This window comes from Daktulosphaira vitifoliae, unplaced genomic scaffold, assembly GCF_025091365.1.
Source record: "Daktulosphaira vitifoliae isolate Bord-2020 unplaced genomic scaffold, ASM2509136v1 Scaffold_1, whole genome shotgun sequence".
NCBI classification, from domain to species: domain Eukaryota; kingdom Metazoa; phylum Arthropoda; class Insecta; order Hemiptera; family Phylloxeridae; genus Daktulosphaira; species Daktulosphaira vitifoliae.
Window position 1 is genome coordinate 16454305 of NW_026099572.1, and position 19662 is coordinate 16473966.

General features: G+C 24.9%; 2 protein-coding genes across 11 annotated transcripts; one reads left to right on the forward strand and one right to left on the reverse strand.

Moving 5' to 3' along the window:
• Positions 1-824: 824 nt before the first annotated feature.
• LOC126910471 (sodium channel protein Nach-like) lies at positions 825-18947 on the reverse strand. 10 transcript variants are annotated; one of them, XR_007705250.1, is made up of 13 exons: positions 8009-8776; positions 6837-7031; positions 6062-6206; positions 5780-5913; positions 5636-5720; positions 5480-5578; positions 5070-5253; positions 4670-4723; positions 4061-4172; positions 3593-3714; positions 3350-3540; positions 3184-3276; positions 825-922 (listed from the first exon to the last, which is right to left on the reverse strand). XR_007705250.1 is itself a non-coding variant. In XM_050693072.1 (13 exons), exons 2-12 carry the CDS (start codon positions 8092-8094, stop codon positions 3377-3379), a joined length of 1380 nt encoding a protein of 459 aa, XP_050549029.1. In that variant the 5' UTR covers positions 8095-8096; positions 18647-18947; the 3' UTR covers positions 2862-3276; positions 3350-3376. The 10 variants fall into 10 exon arrangements, 8 of the variants coding, with proteins under 8 accessions (XP_050549029.1, XP_050549025.1, XP_050549028.1 ...); XR_007705249.1 differs by lacking the exon at positions 825-922 and adding an exon at positions 2862-3038; XM_050693072.1 differs by lacking the exon at positions 825-922 and adding an exon at positions 18647-18947 and having other exon boundaries at positions 2862-3276; positions 8009-8096.
• LOC126910447 (uncharacterized protein K02A2.6-like) lies at positions 12632-17099 on the forward strand. The gene has a single exon (XM_050693024.1). The coding sequence runs from the start codon at positions 12860-12862 to the stop codon at positions 16826-16828; it is 3969 nt and encodes a 1322-aa protein (XP_050548981.1). The 5' UTR covers positions 12632-12859; the 3' UTR covers positions 16829-17099.
• Positions 18948-19662: the final 715 nt, after the last annotated feature.

A 19662-nucleotide genomic window follows, 5' to 3' on the forward strand; every position in this document is an offset into this window, starting at 1 on the left:
ATTTTTAAGATTGACAAACTATCCAAAAGATACAAATTAAATATGAATAGTGAGATTAGTATTATATTTAATATAGTTAGTATGCAGTTAGTATCGAGTAAATTTTAACGAGCAAACAAATAAATAAATAAATATTTATCAGATATGTTTTACTAGAAATAGCAAAATAATCAGAAAGTTTAATTGAATTTAGTAATTTCGTAATTCAATATCATAATATTTAATTATGATAAGTAAAAAAAAGAGTTAGTCACTTAGGAATAAATATATTTTGTCGAACAATAATATCTTTTGATAAATAAGACAATTACAGTAGTATTCTTAAAGAGTGAATTATAATTTTAAAGTATGACAAATTTTTATAATCTATATAATGTATTCAATTTTGTCTATGATTTTGTAACAATTAATAAAACATGTAAGAATGGTTAAAGAATTGATGTACTTCATCCAGTCGTCCATAACTATAAAATTAAATTAATTATTTCAATATTGGACTCTTATTCCATATGGACTTTTACCCCGGTTTACTCTTGATTTATGAATTAATGTCAATTATTATAAATTGTGATGTATAGTTTTTTTTCTTTTTTAGTGCGGTTTGGCCATTTGTTATCAAGTGTTCATATGTATTATTTAAAAAATAAAAATAATAATATTTAAAAATGTATAAAAGTAACAGAAATATATAATGAATAAAATAAAGACTAAAGAACATATTTTTAATACTTTTACTATGTGTCTTTAATTTTTTTAAATAATCCAATTGTTTTTAAAAATATATATAACATTTCAGTAATTTTTTATTTTAGATAAAATAATAATAGAGATTAATTTTAATTAAGTTATTTTACTAAAATGATAATAATTTTCCCTTATTCTTTACTTTTAAGCCAATGTTCATAGAATATTTCCGTAAGTCCTAAGAATTATTTGATACATTAATAAAAAAAATACGAGTTATAAAATAATGTGGTAAAAAATAATAAATTGTTATATTACACTGGTCATAAAACAACTTGTAATTTTATATGTGTGTAATATTTTTATTTTAACTTTATTTACTAAAATATTGTATTACAAAACTTTATACATTTTATTTTTTAAATAATAATGTACTGTCATTTTTGTGAAATATATTAATACAGTTTTACAAACAATTCATTTTTGGTTATTTTGTTACAGGTTATTACAAAATAAAAACAGTATCCATAATTCCTCACAAGCTTTTTTAGTTCTATGCTACTGATACTTAAATAATGAATATCAGAAATAAAACCTTCTTTCAATTGTTTTGTATTGCCTTTGAAGCCATAGAGATATATCAATAGATTCGGTCTCTGCCTTTATTCTGAATTGAAATATGAAAGTTGAAAACATAAATGTTTGGTAATAATAATATTAGTTTTAAGAGCTGAATTCATTTAGAATTCTTGATTGTTCAAATAATATTTGTTTGTAATCACAAGGTTATTTTTGAGAGAGGGTACAAAAAAGTTTTCGTCAAAAACATCTTAAATTCATTGTTTGTCACGTCATTAAGATATTTGTTGGTATAAGCCCTAAAAAAACTGATAAAATTATTTTATATTTAATTTTTTCTATTTGTAATTTATAAAAATAACTTCTTTCAATTCTATTTTAGTATTTAAAAGAAAAAATCCATAAAATATATTATTAAAGACTTGATAAAAAAAAATGTTTAATGATGTATTTAAATTAATCTAAAATTTATGGTGATGTAATAATAATTTAAAATAAAATTAATAACATTTGATATAATTATATAACTTAACGTTAAAAAAATATTCCATAAATGAAATTAATATTTATTGAAAAACTTAATTGGGAAATTAAAATTATTTTTATCAATTGATATAAATTTATTGTTTTTTTACAAATTAGTACAATCGTAATAATTTGTCTGACTAAACAAAATAATAAGTGTTATCAAAAAAAATTATTTAATATATAAACAATAAATTATTTTTATGTTGTATGCTTACACAATTGATTATAATCCTTACAAAAATAATATTTACCCCTTTTATTGAAAAATCATGTTTTAAACATATTATAGAACACATTCAAAAATGTTTCTATAACATTAATATAACGTATATTATATATATACGCTATATGTTATAACACAGTTAAAAAAACATATATAAAAAAAATTCTATCAGGGTTGCACTAGAGAGGAAGGAAATTCTACATTACCAAATGTAACAGGATCGAACTTCAATACCTACGTACTAAGGCACGACCCATTGCTGATTGAACAACATAGGGCGCCTGATATATTTAAATGATAATTTAAGTAAGCTTATATGATCACTTTGGTATGAAAGCATCTTAATTTAGGCCACAAAATTCATCCTTTATGTTATCAAGGTATAAAAAAAATGTACCAGTGGTAACAATAAATAATTTTAGTACTTTAACACTTTCCTTAATGCGGTACAATATACTTTTTACTCTGAGTATTTTTAGCTTTATAATTCTAAAAAAATTGCATTATACTTTAAACAATGTTCAAATTAATATAATATATTTTCACAATTAGGGATTAATACGGTGTTATTCGAGTAAAAGCCTCAAATTAACATATGACAGGATAGTTGACTAAGCTTTATATATCTTGAATACTGAGGGTTCCTAATTAGTTTATATACTCCCAGAGGAACAACCAAGGGTCATTCTAATTAACGTGTGACGGAATCGATTAACAAGGTTTTAAATGATAATAAAATAGTGTTAAACATGATATGTGGATAGAAATGTCATAAGTACTCCAATAGGGAGATGACGACACACCATAATTATTAAATTAATAAGTAATAAAAGAATAAATAACTATAGTGATAAATCATAATTAATATTTTTTATTAGTAATTAATTTTGTTGAATAATTATAATACGTGTAAATGGTAGGACTTGCTGCTCGTTGCATTTCATCTTCCTCTTTGAAGTATTATCATTTTGTATCTGTTTATGTAGTCGGCGAGTCTCTTATAAAAATATATATGCTGACCAAGCTATTAGGCAGAAGAAAATGCGAACACAAATGTGATCGTATCAGAATCCAATTACTAACGTTGAACTTGTATAAATGTATTTAAGTTTTGTAATACAATGTGGGTAAACAAGTAGAGATAATAATTAGTATTTCAATGTGCTTACGTTCTTTGATGAAATTAATGACCATAATAATTGCTGAATATCCGACAAAAATGGCTAACGCAATAAATTATGTTCAGTGACAACATTGTTAACCTAATAAATTTAATTACTGTTATTTCTCATTTAGGTATTTTGTTGTTATTATTATTATTTGTAAATTGCTTACTATTAAAATATGAAAAGTTAAATCGTACTAATTTAAAAAAGGAAAGTTGTTTTTCATTTTTATAGGCCGTGTTTTATTTCTTCCACGTTTGTTGGTTTTAGAATCAGTCCATATGAGAAAGTAGTAGAATATTTCAACAATACTCAACAGGCTGACTCCCAAGAATAAAGCCAAAGTTCCTCCAAATGATACTAAATTTTTTCTTCATTAATATTAAAAAAAAAAGATAAATAATTTATTTACCAATTAGATCCATTCTAGATCGAACAACATTTCTTTTAAGTCTTTCATTTGGAAGTCTATCCAAAGCGATTACGACCTTGGAACCATAATTACCCTCTTCATTATTTGGATCATCGCTCAATCTTCAATAAGAAAATATTAAAATTAAAATTTTTAAGGAAAGATGAATTGGAAAAAAATTAATTGAATTAAAAATGAAATTTTATTTTATTTTTGAAAAATTATAAATAAACTTCTTAGTTTCTATAGCTAAATAAATAACCTCAAAAGTTTGAGTTTTAGCTGAAATATTCATCGAAATGTTAAAAGAAATTAAGGAATAGTATGTATAGTGAAATTATTTGAACTGCAATATTATGAAAACTTAAAAAAAAATTATCATTAAATAATTTTATGTTTATTAAATTAATGAAAATTTGTGAATACAATATTTGATCACTATTAGTAAGTGAAAAAATACAAACTCACGATCCAACTTCTGTAGATAAAACATTATATTCTGGTTCAGTACAGCTAGATATACAATCACAGACAAGTCCTAGTTTGTTGAAATCACTAGTTTTTAGTGCTCTAAATAATTCTGAAAATTGAAAATATGAATACGTATGTAAAAAATTATAAATATGTTTGAAATTAAGCACTATAGATAGAGATGAAATTGATTTCGTACAATTTTTATTTAGTGGTAAATTTAACTATAAAGCTTTATGTTTATTTTACAACAGTTGGAAGTTACTTCTTTCTACTGTAACTAAAATCTTAGTAAATTTCCCTAAAAGAAAATACCTAAAGCATTAACGATTCCCGCGTATCTGTCAAATATTAACAAATTTTATAAAAGTAGACTGAAAAAGATTTAAAAGACGGATAAAAGGCCACTTTTTAATAAATTTTTTTTAAATAAAAATTAAGTTGAATCCTTTGATTATTAAAGCAAGGGAATGTAAACTTTGAAAATCGATTAAAATAATAACTCAAAGAAGCTAAAATACTTGTAAAAGTAAATATCGCTGTTTTTATTAACAGATTAAATTTAATTAAATATCAAAATAAATATTTTTTGTTTTTTATACTGACCTGCGTGTTTAGTTATACATCCTAGTCCTTCAACTTCGCATATTGGTGTTCCAGCTAAATAATTCAATTAAGTAAATTTGTATAAGCATTGTGACTTATCAAAGATAAATGTATGATGATCGGGTTAAAATATACAATAAAAAATATCCAGATATTAAAAAAAAAAACAGTGTGCGTTTAGAGTACGTGTAAATGAAGTAAAACTTCTTTCAGAGTCAATCAACTGATAGAATTTTAGGTTTGTATTAGAATAAGATAAAAAATATACCTAAATTTTATTTTTATTTGAAATTAATTTAATTTGTTATTATTATTATTAATTTTTTATTTTATTGTCACGAAAATTATAATGGGCTTTTATACGAACATTACAAAAAATTTAAACATAAAAATTACTCACGAATTCTTAAATAGTGTGGAGTGCAATTGCATAGATCTAGTTGTGCATGAGCCCTACAATTGACAATACATGCTGAATTACTGTAAACACTGTAAACGTCTAAATCATTTTCATCAGGAAATCGACAATTTCTCTGAGCAATGTCAACATCTTTTAATATTGGATCGTTTTCTATTTCTTTTACCTGCAACGCGAAACCTTTAAGACTGAAATAAAAACTAGATACTTCAGAATTCCGTAAACTAATTTGAAAAAGTAAATAAACCGACTGTTCAACAAATCATTGAGGGTGTTACATAAAATAAAGCTGAGATATTGTTAAATTTTATATTTAGTTTAGTCCTGAACATGAAACAACTAAAAACGATGGTTAATTGTAATTTGAATGATCTCAATTGATTTTTACTTGCCTGATATGTTAAAAGAAACGATACACCCCAGCTGAGTACAAACTTCTCTTCTTCTGGATGATTGACGTATGGTATGTCTTCCGGCGCATGAATATACAGCTGAAGAGCGAATATAAAAACTAAAGTTTATATTTATTTTCAACTCTAAAAAATTACTTTTATAGATTCAAATGCAGTAAATGAAAGTCTTCCTGGTCCTAGTTCTTTGTTTGATATCATTTTCAGTTTTTCTTCATTGCGCCTTTAAAGTATTAACATGTACGTTATTCTAAACAACAATTATTAAGTAAACAAACCTACTTGACAGTATGTAAAGAATTTATCGTGAAACACACGCCATTTTCCGTAGTTATTGGTAAAAACTGTTCACAACACTCGAACGTTTCGTTGTTCCAAATGCAATTTCCTATTAGGTCTTTGCAATTTGCTCGAATCTAAATTTTAAAACTCTTTTATGGAAGTGAATAAATGACTCAAAAATATATTGATTATAAAAAATAAACATTATTGTAATTTATTTCTAGAAATCGGAATCTATAATTTAAATTCAGTTTTTCTTTTAAAGCTTAAACATTTTTTTACTTCACGTATTATGGTTGCAAAATCTGTTGAGCAATTCACCGATTCTTTCAGGCAGTGAGTGACACACGAGTAACAAGCGCCATCGTAGAAAGCAATATCTCTCAGATAAAAATCTACACTTGAGTCTCGGTTTGATCCAAACAGTCTATGCATTAAAATAATAATAACTACAAATACCCAAATATCTTAGCGTACCTATCATTCCTGTTATTAAAATATCATATATTTAGTTTAAGTAGTTTGAATCTTATATTTTTCTGGTAATTAAAAATAAAATTATAAGTAAATAATGCATTAATGTTTACAATGTTATCGATTTGACTTGTACTGGAAATTTGTTTCGTTTCTTTTAAACAAATATTTGATTTTGATATCCAATTATTAAAATAATCAACTCATTACTATTCCATAATTTAATGATAATCACCCGTGTCTTCATGTGCGTTCGATGATTTAATAATGTTGGTATATTGCAATCAAATAATCAATGATTTATAATAAAAATCTAAAAGATATTAGACTTTGCAATTTAAGAATAAAGCGTTTAAGCGGATAAACGGAAATTATGAGTTCTTAGTCTTAGAAGACAGAACATTAGCACTTGGCAATCCATTTGGATACTTTAATGGTGCTGAAAAGATTATGCTGTAAAAACAGATATGATTTCATGTAATTTAAATGTAATTGATCAATTGTAGCTAACATTTAAAACAAAAAACATATTTAAAATATTAATTAAAAACTAAAATATTTTTTTAAATTATTAATTACATACTTAGTGGCTGAATCATATAATCTATCTGGTGATTCTTGTTCGCATACTGACAATGAAAGAAAACTAGTATTCCAATGTAAATAAGTTGTGTCTGACACAAAACTAACCGCATTATGTTTATAAGCGTACCAAGTAGCGTCCAAGTATTGCCAAGTAGCAAAGCCTGATATCAAACACGTTAATATCCAAAATATTCTAACACAAAATACAAAATTACTATAATAATAATAAAATAAATAAATTATAAAATGTGTAATTCGTCCAAAATTTATAGTTTTCATTACTGAAACTAACCAATAGCTTAAAATTATGTACTTCTATAAATTTTATTAATTTTTTCAGAAATCATAAAAAATAACAATATATAAATCAATTTCATAAACTGTTCAAATAAGTAAGAATTGTTTTACTTTAGGTTGTTTTAAGTGTAATGATTTCTAACATTTATTAATACAACATATTTTTCTTTTGCATTTTTTGATTACATTTTAACAAAATTTTTCTTCTTAAATGTTATTATTATAATGTTTCGCTTTTCTACTGAAAATACCCACTCATTGTAGCTTATAGCAACACATTTTTTTTTTGTTTTGTAATAAGTGAATAGCATTCGGCTAATCTCACTCGAATAAAAAGAAATACAAAATTACAAGTTATTACTTCCGTCTGAAAAGAAAATTTCTTTGAAGTCTTTACCTCAATAGTAAAAATGTGTTGTTATAAAAAAAAATAAAAATAGCAAGTCATAAATTGTAGTATTATTGACATTTTTGTACGATATAAGATTCATTTCCAAATTAAATATTAGAAAAATAATTCATTAAGACTGAGGGTGATATTTATAGTTGATTGTTATGAATAAGTTTTGCTTGAACTATTTTTAAGCATGTTATTTAGATAGCTTAAGTACATATTATTCATAAAAATTAACAATAAACATGACTTTAAGTGTAACGGCTTTACTTAAAAAAATATAAAAGATAATATGAAAAAAATACCTAAAATGTAGCGCAAAAACGTTACTTTCCGATTTTATAATTGCAGACATTGTTGTATAGGACCAACGTATATATCTATATACAATATATATATAGAGAGAGATATTTTATTAAGCAACATTAACTATGCCCTGTAGCTAAGCGTTGTGTTTACGTTGGTTAAGATATATTTACCTTTCGGTCCAGTGTCGCTTTTCGTCCGCAATATAATTAAATCCATGAATTGTGCTATTCTTGAAGTACGTCCATATTCTACTCATGACTAAACAGCTTTAATTTGACCAAATAAATAATTGACTTGGCTACATTACGTATTATCGCAGTTTTTTATCGAATTCGCAAAAGCTTTCAACAATAATTACAATCCTTTATATAATTATACGTGCATGATGACATTATGACAATTGTGAATTTAAAAACTTTGCACAGTATTTGATTACTAATAGCAAAATTTATTTGGAATTTTTTTACTATTTCTAGCTTTCCAAAAGCCACAATTTCTACAATCGGTAAAAGTTTACATTCTGAGTAATTATTTTTAAGAGGTAATATTTTATTGTTTTTTTTATTGATTTTCTGTCAGTAAATAAAATAATTCTTTTATTTTCCTTTGTTAAAACTCATACATGTTTGATATTGTTAAGGTGAATTGATCACTATATATTAAACTGATTTATTATAATTTGTTGACCAATATCTTTGTGATGGACGTGATTTTTCTTTTGTTTTAATTTTATAGTAGGTGGTTTAGAATATATTTATTTTTAAATTGTATAGAATATGAACCTTATGAACATTTAAGTTTTTTTACGGCATTAAGTATAATAAATTTATGTCATGATTTTAGCGAAGACTAAACACACTTAAAAAAATTGACTTTATATTATTTGCCTAAATTTTTATTCCAACACATACGAAAAAAGTTATTTCATAGAAATATGTTAATATAAAATTGATATTTTTTATAGCTAAAAAAACACATTTCAAATATATAATGTCATTGTGTTTGATATTGAATATAATAAATGTAACTCTATTAGATGGCTTTCAATTGTAATGGACAAGCTGAAAAATCTATAAAAAAAAAACATTACAAATGGGGAAACCGGGGCTAGTTGACACACTTTTTATATATAATGCTTTTATTTTAATAATATTTTCGATGACAAGTGAAACTTTACAGATACCTTTAAAAAGATAAAGACTTTATTGTGACGAAATTGTTATATTTTAATAACAATAACTACAAAACAATTAAGGTAAATAATTATTTACCTTATTTAGTTTTTAGATAAAAACGTTAAAAATAAATATTTGTCTATTAAACCGGCAACAGGACAAGTTGATATAATACTGAATATAATTATAGTACGGATGAAAAATTTATTTATGAGTAAAATATTACTTAGATAAATAACAAATTTTAGTATATAAAATTAGTAAATTTATATTGTTAGGATCTAGATTAAAATTATTATATTAATTTTTTTTTTTTTATTAAAAATGTAATTATTTAACAATTTATTGAATAAAGCAATATTGATGTTTATTAATTATGTCTTTAAATTTTTTTATTTAAGTTTACTTCCATTAAAAATTAAGTTTTAGGATTAGGCTTAAAATGTAAGACTAAATATATATTATTAATATTGAAGTTTTGAGGTTAAGCTACGCATCAATTTTAAGTGATCAATTAATGGTTTAACTTACATCATTTATTTGTTTTTTGTCAATTTAACTTTTTGATAATAATAATATTTCAATAATAAATTATATCTTAAATTTTTGAAAATATACCGAGGACTTCTTAAAACGTAAATAAAATAGAACAATCAGACTTTGTCAGATTAAAATTTGTTGATAAAAAATTGATCTGTGTCAACTAACTCCACTCTGTTTATAGTAGATAAAACATTTTTTTTAGCACTTATTTAACATGCAATTTTGGATTACTCTTGCGTAGGTTATAATAGAATACAAAGTTAATTGTACCATTTATTCATTTTTGGGACCCAATTTTAATTATATAATTATTTATTAATCATAATTTATTTCACTTTGAAGTGAATAAGGCAAATTCAATAGAGTTAAAGTTAATTGAAAATATGTCGTAACTGTCGAACAAATCAATATTTTAAAATAGGTCGGCAAAATCTTCACGCGCAATTTAGTGACATTACATTACATTTCATCTCAAGATGTTAAGTTAATGATAAATAAAACTTGCTTATTTCCGTCTATTTTCCGTTATAGCTCCTAGCACACCCAGAAAAAATAGGTCCTTTACGCAAATATCTATTTATGACACTTGAGAGATATCTTGAGTTGGGTTATTTTTCAATTTTACAATAAAAAAGTTCATTTAAAGTATTTGACATTTAAAATATTTTTAATGGTGGTACTTAACTAAGTATTTATTTTTTAACAAAGGAACTTTTGATTATTATTTCGAGTTCATTAAAAACGCTTTTATTAGTGCGTTTTTAAATAAAATTTCTATCTATTAAGTTATAATTTTATACTACGAATCTTACTACGGTATTTATTTAAAGTAATATTATTCATCAACAACAGCCTTGTTAACATTTTTAATGAATCTTTTTCAATAATTTGGCAACTACGTTATATGTGAAATTCTTTATTAATTTTCATTATTGAATTTCATGTTCCACTGTTATAATTAAAATAAGATTAAGGCTTTATTAAATTAGAATTATTTTAATTGAAAACAAATGAAGTTTCATTTATATTTTTGGTTTATAAATTTACTTAAGAAAATATTATGTTCTAGTTATATAGGTGTTCAGTAAGTAAAGAAACGGGTTTCTATTGTTCTCATGTTTGCAAACAAGTGACCCTTATTTACTGAATACTCTGTATATAAAAAAACTTTAAAAATAACGAAAGTAAAAATTAAACATTTAAATATAGTAAAGCTTCGATGCATAAAAGTAATTGTATAAACATTGTGTAGCATTTAATTTTTTAAAAATTATTTTAAAATTTATCTTGTGAGTTCTTAATTGCAATTGGATCCAACACGAATTACTTTTTAAATTTTCATTGACTGCAACGTAAATTATTGAAGAAAACCAATCGATCTAAACCTACTTATTCATATTCCGTGAGTTTAATTTTCGTAAAACAGTTTAGAAATTCATAAATGAATCTTTCATTAGTCTTTCACAACATACAAAAGAAAAATTAGTCCTTACTATTTAACTGCATTACATTTTTTACTTAATTTTTTTTTATTATTATAAATTAATATATTTAAAAATTAAATGCCATTAAACTTTTAAAAATTAAATTAATATTTTGACTTATTACGTTAATTATTGAAATTTTAAATAGTATTCGTTTAAAAAAATTATAATTCTTTTTTTTCAGAAGTTAATAGTATTCTATGTTCTATAATTTAAAAAAAATGTTGGTTCTATCTTCCCTTTCTCTCTTAAAAATATTATGAACTTAAGTTTTTTAAATTAAAATGTATAGATTGTTTAAAAAGTCAGGAAACTTTTAAATTGTTACAAACAATATAAACAACAGAAACCCGTTTCCTTACTTACTGAACAACCATATATATAAATGTTTAATTAGCTTAAAAATAATAAAGTGACTAGTCAATAATAATTTTAAGCCAGAATTTTAAAAAATATTAGCACTTATACTTGGACAGGAGGAGAAGAGAGGTTTATAAAAATAGATATAAAATAAAATAGACGCACGTTTCATTTCCAATTATGATAATGTAGAATTAATGATTTCTGAAATTCTGGTTCAAAAGTGACCGGTTTCTGGATGGTTAAATGACTGGTTATACTCATAATTAGATCTTTTCCTTATATTATATGGATTACCAATAAATGTTTCTATTAAAAAAACTTTAACTAATATTATTTTTAAGGAGAGAGGGAGAAACGATTAGACTATTTTTTTTTGTTTTTTGAAAATTATAGAACATATGATACCATTAATTACTGAAAAGAAAAATATTATATAATGTTTATACTATTAAAGATATTGCATGAGGCATAGTTAATCAATCACCCTGTATTGATAATATTGAAATGTATATGATACTAGTATTTCATCTAACATATCAAGACAAAAATTCGAATTCGATTAGTTAGAGAGTTTGTGTGAGCTGTATTGTAGTGACCGGTGTCAGAATCAGCCGATGATCGATTATAATATAATGAGTTTACTTTTTCAGCAAAACGGGTTTTCAAAGACATTAACTTTATTGTCAACTTGAAGCGCTCTGACTGATAACAAAGACTTCAAGAGTTGAATAGCAAATTGCATAAGAAAATAATCATAGAAAAAAAGGTTTAATGGATTTATTTTATATTGTATAAAGCAATCGAATAAAGGATTTACTATTCAGTAGCTCTATTGTAATGAAGTTTATTCCTACAAGTATTGATAAGTTAAAATAAAAATATTTAATGCATTAAAGTTTTTTTAGCAAAATAATAGATGTATTCAAAACGCGACTATTGACTTAATATTAGTTATAGTAATGTAAGAAGAAAAATGTATTTAATAATTAATAAGATATTTACCATGAGATCACTGTAGGCAAAATTTGGATTTTGAAATAAATATGAAAGTGTTTGGTATAAAAACGCATAGACCGAAAAATGTTTTATAGAAAATCTTATTATATACTTAAACCAAACAGTAAAAAGAAATATTAAATTACGTAATTATTTATGTAAGAGTTTCAAGCAAAAGGTATAATTTAATTAATTTTAAATACAAAAATAAGTAATTAAATATTAGTTGTTACATAACTGGTCAGACTGTTATCATTGTTGATAATATATACTTTTGTGTCTCGTGTATCTCATATACACTGTCTTATGTATAACTATTATTAATTGTAATATCATGTCTAATTAACATAATATAATTATCTTTTCATCTGTTCACATCTTATTATAGTTTAATTAAACAATAATATAACATGGTGTCAGGTGTTATCGAACTTTAAATATTTTGGTAACAAGTCATACAATGTCAAAAAGTCGTAAAGTCACTTTAGAAGAAGAAAAAGAAGAAATGTCTACTGGTTTAACTGGGAATATTCAACCACTATCTTTAGATGGTAATTTATCATTAAATTGGTCCGAATGGATACAAGAGTTTAATATATATTTGTCAGCTACTGGCTATGATTCTCTTAGCGAGCAGAGAAAAGTATCTATTTTTCTACACTTTATTGGAAAACAGTCACTTAAAATATTCAATTCATTTAATATTGATATTAATAAAGCAAAATTAGAAGAAGTTATAATTTTATTCTCTAATTACTTCATTCCTAAAAAGAATGTCACCATTGAGCGACATAAATTTTTTACTCGCTTACAATCAGTTGATGAAAGTATTAGTGAATATGTTGCTGATTTAAAAAACAGAAGCATGTCATGTGAATTTGATAATCTTCGAGAAAGTCTAATTAAAGATGTGTTGATTTTTGGTCTGCATAATAAATGGCAACAAATAAAACAAAATTTATTGAAAGAAGATGGATTAACATTAGACAGAGCAATGGAAATTTGTACTTCAATAGAATTATCAAAACAGCATATGGAAGATTTGGTTGTTGGTTCAAAAGAGGAGAATGTTTTAGCAATACAGGCAAGGAGAGAGTCAAATCAAAAAAGGTCAGATAACAGAAACCAAAGAAAGTCATCACAATCACTAACAAGGTACACTAACTTTAAAAATACTTCTAATGTTCAAAATAACAATACTTGTACACGTTGTGGTCAAAAACATAAATATAAATGTCCTGCCATAGGTGTTAAATGCAATACATGTAATCGTTTTAATCATTTTGCTAAATATTGTAAATCAAAGGCTGTTAGAACTGTTATTGAGTCTCCTACTGATAACTTTTTTATAGGTACTATTAATACTAATGTAAATACTGTTAATAATAATGTTGAAAACAATTTAGTTTGGTTAGTTGATTTGTATATAAATAATGAGATTTTAAAATGTCAAATTGACACTGGTGCTCAGGTTAATATTATATCAATAAATAATTTTTTGAAACTTAACTTAAAAGAGTCATTGATTAATAAAAATATTAAAGTTAAATTGATGTCCATACATTCTAAAGTAATACCAGCTGTGGGTAGCTGTAATATTAAATGTGGGTACAAAAATAAATTTGAAGATTTAGTTTTTTATATAGTAAATTTTGATTGTACTACTATTTTAGGTCTACCAACTTGTAGTAAATTAAATTTAATTCAACGAATTAATTATCTAAGTGATAGTGAAAATTTTACATTAGTTAGTTATAAGGATATTTTTGAAGGTTTAGGTAGTCTGCCTATTAAATGTCATATCCATGTTGATCCTAGTGTACAACCAATTATAGATGCACCTCGCAAAATTCCTTTTTCTTTGTATAGTCAACTTAGTGAAGAACTAGAGATAATGTGTAATAATAAAGTTATTGAAAAAGTTACAAAACCTACTTCATGGGTGAGCTCTATTGTCTTAGTAGTTAAAAAGAATAAAAAATTAAGGATATGTCTAGATCCAAGAAATCTTAACAAAGCAATTAAAAGGTCACATTATCCACTTCCTAATTTTGAAGTAATAAAAACACAACTGTCTCAAGCAAATTTCTTTTCTACTCTTGATGCAAATTCTGGTTTTTGGATGATACCTCTAGATGAAGAAAGTTCTAATCTTTGTACATTCAATACTCCTTTTGGTCGTTATAAATTTTGTAGATTACCTTATGGTCTAAATTGTGCGCCTGAAATATTTCACAGAATAATGACAGAAATGTTTTCGGATATAGAGGGTGCTATTGTGTATATTGATGATATTATTGTCATGGGTTCTACTAAAGAAGAACATGATGAACGTCTTAAAAAAGTGTTTGGAAGGGCTAGGGAAATGAATTTAAAATTTAATAAAAATAAATGTAAATTTGGAGTTACAGAAGTTAAATTTTTGGGTCATGTCTTTAATAATCAAGGTGTTTCACCAGATCCTGATAAAATAAAAGCAATTATTAATATGTCTAGTCCTAATTCTGTAAAAGAGTTACAGCGTTTTTTGGGAATGTTGAATTATTTAAGTTCCTATATTCCTAATTTAGCAGATGAAACTGCAAGTCTACGCTCTTTACTTAAAAAAGATACAACTTGGCTTTGGGATGAAAATTATGAAACTATTTTTAAAAAGGTAAAGCAGTGTATTACTACACCACCTGTTTTGGCTTATTTCAATCCGTCATTACCAATTAAACTATCCGTTGATGCTTCACAATTTGCAGTAGGTGCAGTAATTATGCAAAGTAATAAACCTTGTGCTTATGCTTCACAGTCACTTAATATGACACAACAGAACTATGCACAAATTGAGAAGGAGCTGTATGCTATTGTCTTTGGGTGTCAACGATTTCACCAATATTTATATGGACAAACCGTTCAAGTGGAAACTGATCACAAACCATTAGTTACACTTTTTAATAAACCTTTACATTCAGTTCCAATCAGACTTCAAAGAATGATGTTGAAAATTCAATCTTATGATTTGAAGGTAGATTACATTCCAGGAAAACAATTAGTTTTAGCAGACACTTTGTCTAGAGCGCCATTACATGATGTTGATACAAATGATCTTGAAGAAGAACTAGTCGCACATGTAAAATCATTCACAGAAAATCTAGCTATAGAAGAAACACAACTTGAAAAAATTAAGAAAGAAACTGCAAATGATTTAGTTTTAAAAAAGATTATCCAAGTATATTTAACAGGTTGGCCTACCAACAAAAACTTAGTTGAAGATTGTCTTAAACCTTATTGGTGTTATAGGGATGAAATTAATGTCATTGATAATCTAGTTTTTAAAGGTCATTGTCTTGTTATTCCACATAGTCTAAGGTCACAAATGTTAAACTTAATTCATGAAGGTCATATGGGTATTGAAAGATGTAGAAATCAAATTAAAGATGTTCTTTTTTGGCCAAATATAACTAATGATATTAAAAATATTGTTGAAAGTTGTGAAATTTGTATGAAATATCATAAAGGTAATAAAAGAGAACCGATGATAAGTCACCCGATACCTGATTTACCATGGCAAAAATTAGGTGTAGATTTTTTCCATTATAATAATAAAACATACTTATTGGTAGTTGACTATTTTTCTAAATATGTAGAAGTAACTCTACTTGTTAATGGATCTTATGCAAAAGTAGTAATTAGTCAACTTAAAACTATTTTTGCTAGATTTGGTATACCATTGGAATTAATATCAGATAACGGACCACCATATAACTCACAAGAGTTTAAATGTTTTACTAGTGACTGGGGTATTAAACACATAACGACTAGTCCTAATTATCCACAGTCTAATGGATTAGCTGAAAGAAGCATACAAACGGTAAAGAAATTACTGAAAAAAGCAATGGATTCCGGAAAAGATCCTCATATTGCTTTATTACAATACAGAAATACTCCAAAAGGTAAATTGTGTTCTCCAGCACAACTGTTAATGTCTAGAAATCTAAGAACTAAAATTCCTGTCACTAATTCTTTTCTTAAACCTAAACTTGTTAACACTGATATATATAAAAATTTAATTTTTAATAAAAATAAAAATTCAAAATATTATTATAATAAGAAATCTAAACAGTTAAGTGATTTAGTAATTAATGATAACATATTATTTAAACTTAAATCTGATAGTGATTGGTCACCTGGTAAAATAATTAAAATTTGTAATGAACCCAGGTCTTACATTATACAAAATGATATTGGGCAAAAATATAGAAGAAATAGGAAACACATTATTAAATCTGCCATTAAACACAATGATTATTTATTAGATAATAATGTTAAAACTAATAAAGAAAATAATATTTTTAATAAGGATCTCAATACTACAGTGAATAGACAGCCTGAGATTAATAGGTATGGTAGAAAAATCGTAAAACCTAAGAGATATTTGTAGTATTTGTACTATCATTTAATTAATTATTTAAATTGTTATTATATCCTATTATTGTATATATTATATTTGTTGTATTTGTATACTTGATTGTTAATATAACAGATTTTAAAAAAAAAAGGAGCATGTTACATAACTGGTCAGACTGTTATCATTGTTGATAATATATACTTTTGTGTCTCGTGTATCTCATATACACTGTCTTATGTATAACTATTATTAATTGTAATATCATGTCTAATTAACATAATATAATTATCTTTTCATCTGTTCACATCTTATTATAGTTTAATTAAACAATAATATAACATTAGTTATCAACGATAAGAACCATAAAAGTTTTAAAATTTGATATTTTAAGCTAGTCATTGTTCAAAAAATCTGCTCTAAAATTAAAATCAAAATAAGAAAACAGAAAAAAAGAAAAAATTTACTTTTCTATTTTTTGCGCTGAAATTAAATCTATAGTTAGATTTTTACTGAAAATCAATTAAAAGTCTCGGGAATCAACTCGCGGACACCGATCTATACTTATCCCAACTGATGCATCCTCACTATTATGCTCCCGTTTTAGTGGACATCTGGTCCACTAGGTCTTTGCTAAAAGCGTTCTTTACCAAACATTACGTTAGCTTTAATTTAAGAGTTTTATGTATTTTGTGTCAGTATTCTGGAATATTTTCATAAGTTAAATTGAAAAAGTTAATTTTTGGTGGAAAAGTTACCTATTTAAATCTCTTCTATGAGCAGAAAATGTTCAAATTTCAAAAACATGGTATTAACATGGTTACATGGGTCAATAAACAAATATATTGTTATCAATTAATTAAATAAATAACAAATATATCATACTGAATCATTGATATTCATACCGAGTTCAAGATATTGATATTGTTGTTCGTTAATGTTTTTATCACGTTTTTTTTGTCGCGTTATTAACGCAATAATTGATAATTTTATAATTACTATTTATAGTAAATTTATCAATAAAGCTCAATATTTTTTTGCATTTTTATCGTAATAGATCACTTAAATAGAAATCGTAGTAATTATTTCGTTAAGGCCATCAATATACAAATTGTCTAAAGCACAACAGCAATTTAATTATTTGAACATTCCAGAAAATCATTTTATGTTTTTCTTTTTAAAGAATTATTCAAAATTTGCTTATTTAGAACATTTTTATCAGTTTTACTTTGGCTGTGATCAGTATTACTCTCTACTATTTTATTTGAAGGAGATAATAATTTCAAAGAACGCTTACAATTTTTTATACAGAAAAGCCATCTCTGTACATCATATATAAGAGTTTTGTGAAAACGAAATTTGAAACCTTAATAGATAATAAGTGGCTTCGATTTTTCACTACAAATTCCATTGTAGATGAATTTAGACTGACAGTATAAATGTAAAATTCTATACTATAATATAATGATTTGAGTATCTTAAAAAACTTAAAATTAAAATGAAGGTTATTTACCATTACTATAATTACAAATGCGACAATTACTCAGGTCTCAATTTATCAGAGGATATTCAAAATTTAAAAATGTATAAAAAAAAAAATGCAAAAAAACATTAAGCTTTTATGATAANAGAGGATATTCAAAATTTAAAAATGTATAAAAAAAAATTGAACTTTTTCAACTTATTTTTTGAAATACTGACACTTTTATATATATATAATATATATACTAGATTAAAGCTTTTATAACATACTTTTATATGAAAAAAAAAATTCGAACAGTATTTTGTTTTCATGGTGAAATCGGACATATACGTCGGATATATATCGGAGCTATACGGTAAAATTGATTGTACCTGTTGACTAATTATTTTACACTGAAGACATAACTTTCCGTCCGTCTAAGCATAAATCGTCCATAATTTCAAAGAACGTTTAACTATTTTAAAAACGATAAATTACGTTTGCTAATAGGCTTATTTGTTTTTTCTTTTAGCGGTGCTTTTCTCGCGTTTTTTTTTTTAGGTAAATATGATGTTGTCTCTGCTCTAGACGACTGCGAACTACGTATTGTCCGACGAACACTTGAATATATATTATTAAACTTAAGAGCCATGGTTCTATGTACGAATGTGAAGGCGGAGAGTTAAAGTTTCCCCTCTCAAATCAACTATTTTACCAGATTGAGACCGTAATGTAACTTCAGTGTTGTATACGGTGGTTGTACTTAGCGGATAATAAACTAACGATTTAGGCACTTCTATAATTTTGTATGCTGCCGGAACAGAAGGAAAAAATGCATGGATCACTTTGCTTGATTGTCCATTATCATATGAACCAGTCGCTATATTACACTTATTATTACATATATACTGTTAACTTGTTGGGTTGGGTTTGGTTACCATCTGTTGCTAGTAATAGATGAGAATTAACGCTATCTGTGAATAGTATAAATGTAAAACATGTATATTATCTCAAAAATTTGAAAGTGTAATATTTTATATCTAATAAATATATAAAGCTATGTTAAGAATTTAAATGACATTTACTATTAAAATATAAACTCAAACATAATGTATAACTAAAGATAACCAAAAATAAAAATGTTTAAATTATATTTATTCTGTAAGTAATTGAGTGGGTTATAATGAATAACTTATCTAGTATATATTTAACTAAATACGTAGTGTTCATCTAAAATTTAGATTCTAAAGGGAACAATAAAATTTTGGATATTTTTGGGTTTATATGTTAATTTTATGAAAAATTGGGTGTCAAAATTAAAAGCAAAAATTTTATTTACTTTATAAAAAAGTTTACATATCTAATTAATCAAGAATAATATGCAACTAAAGGTAATCAAAAAAAATAG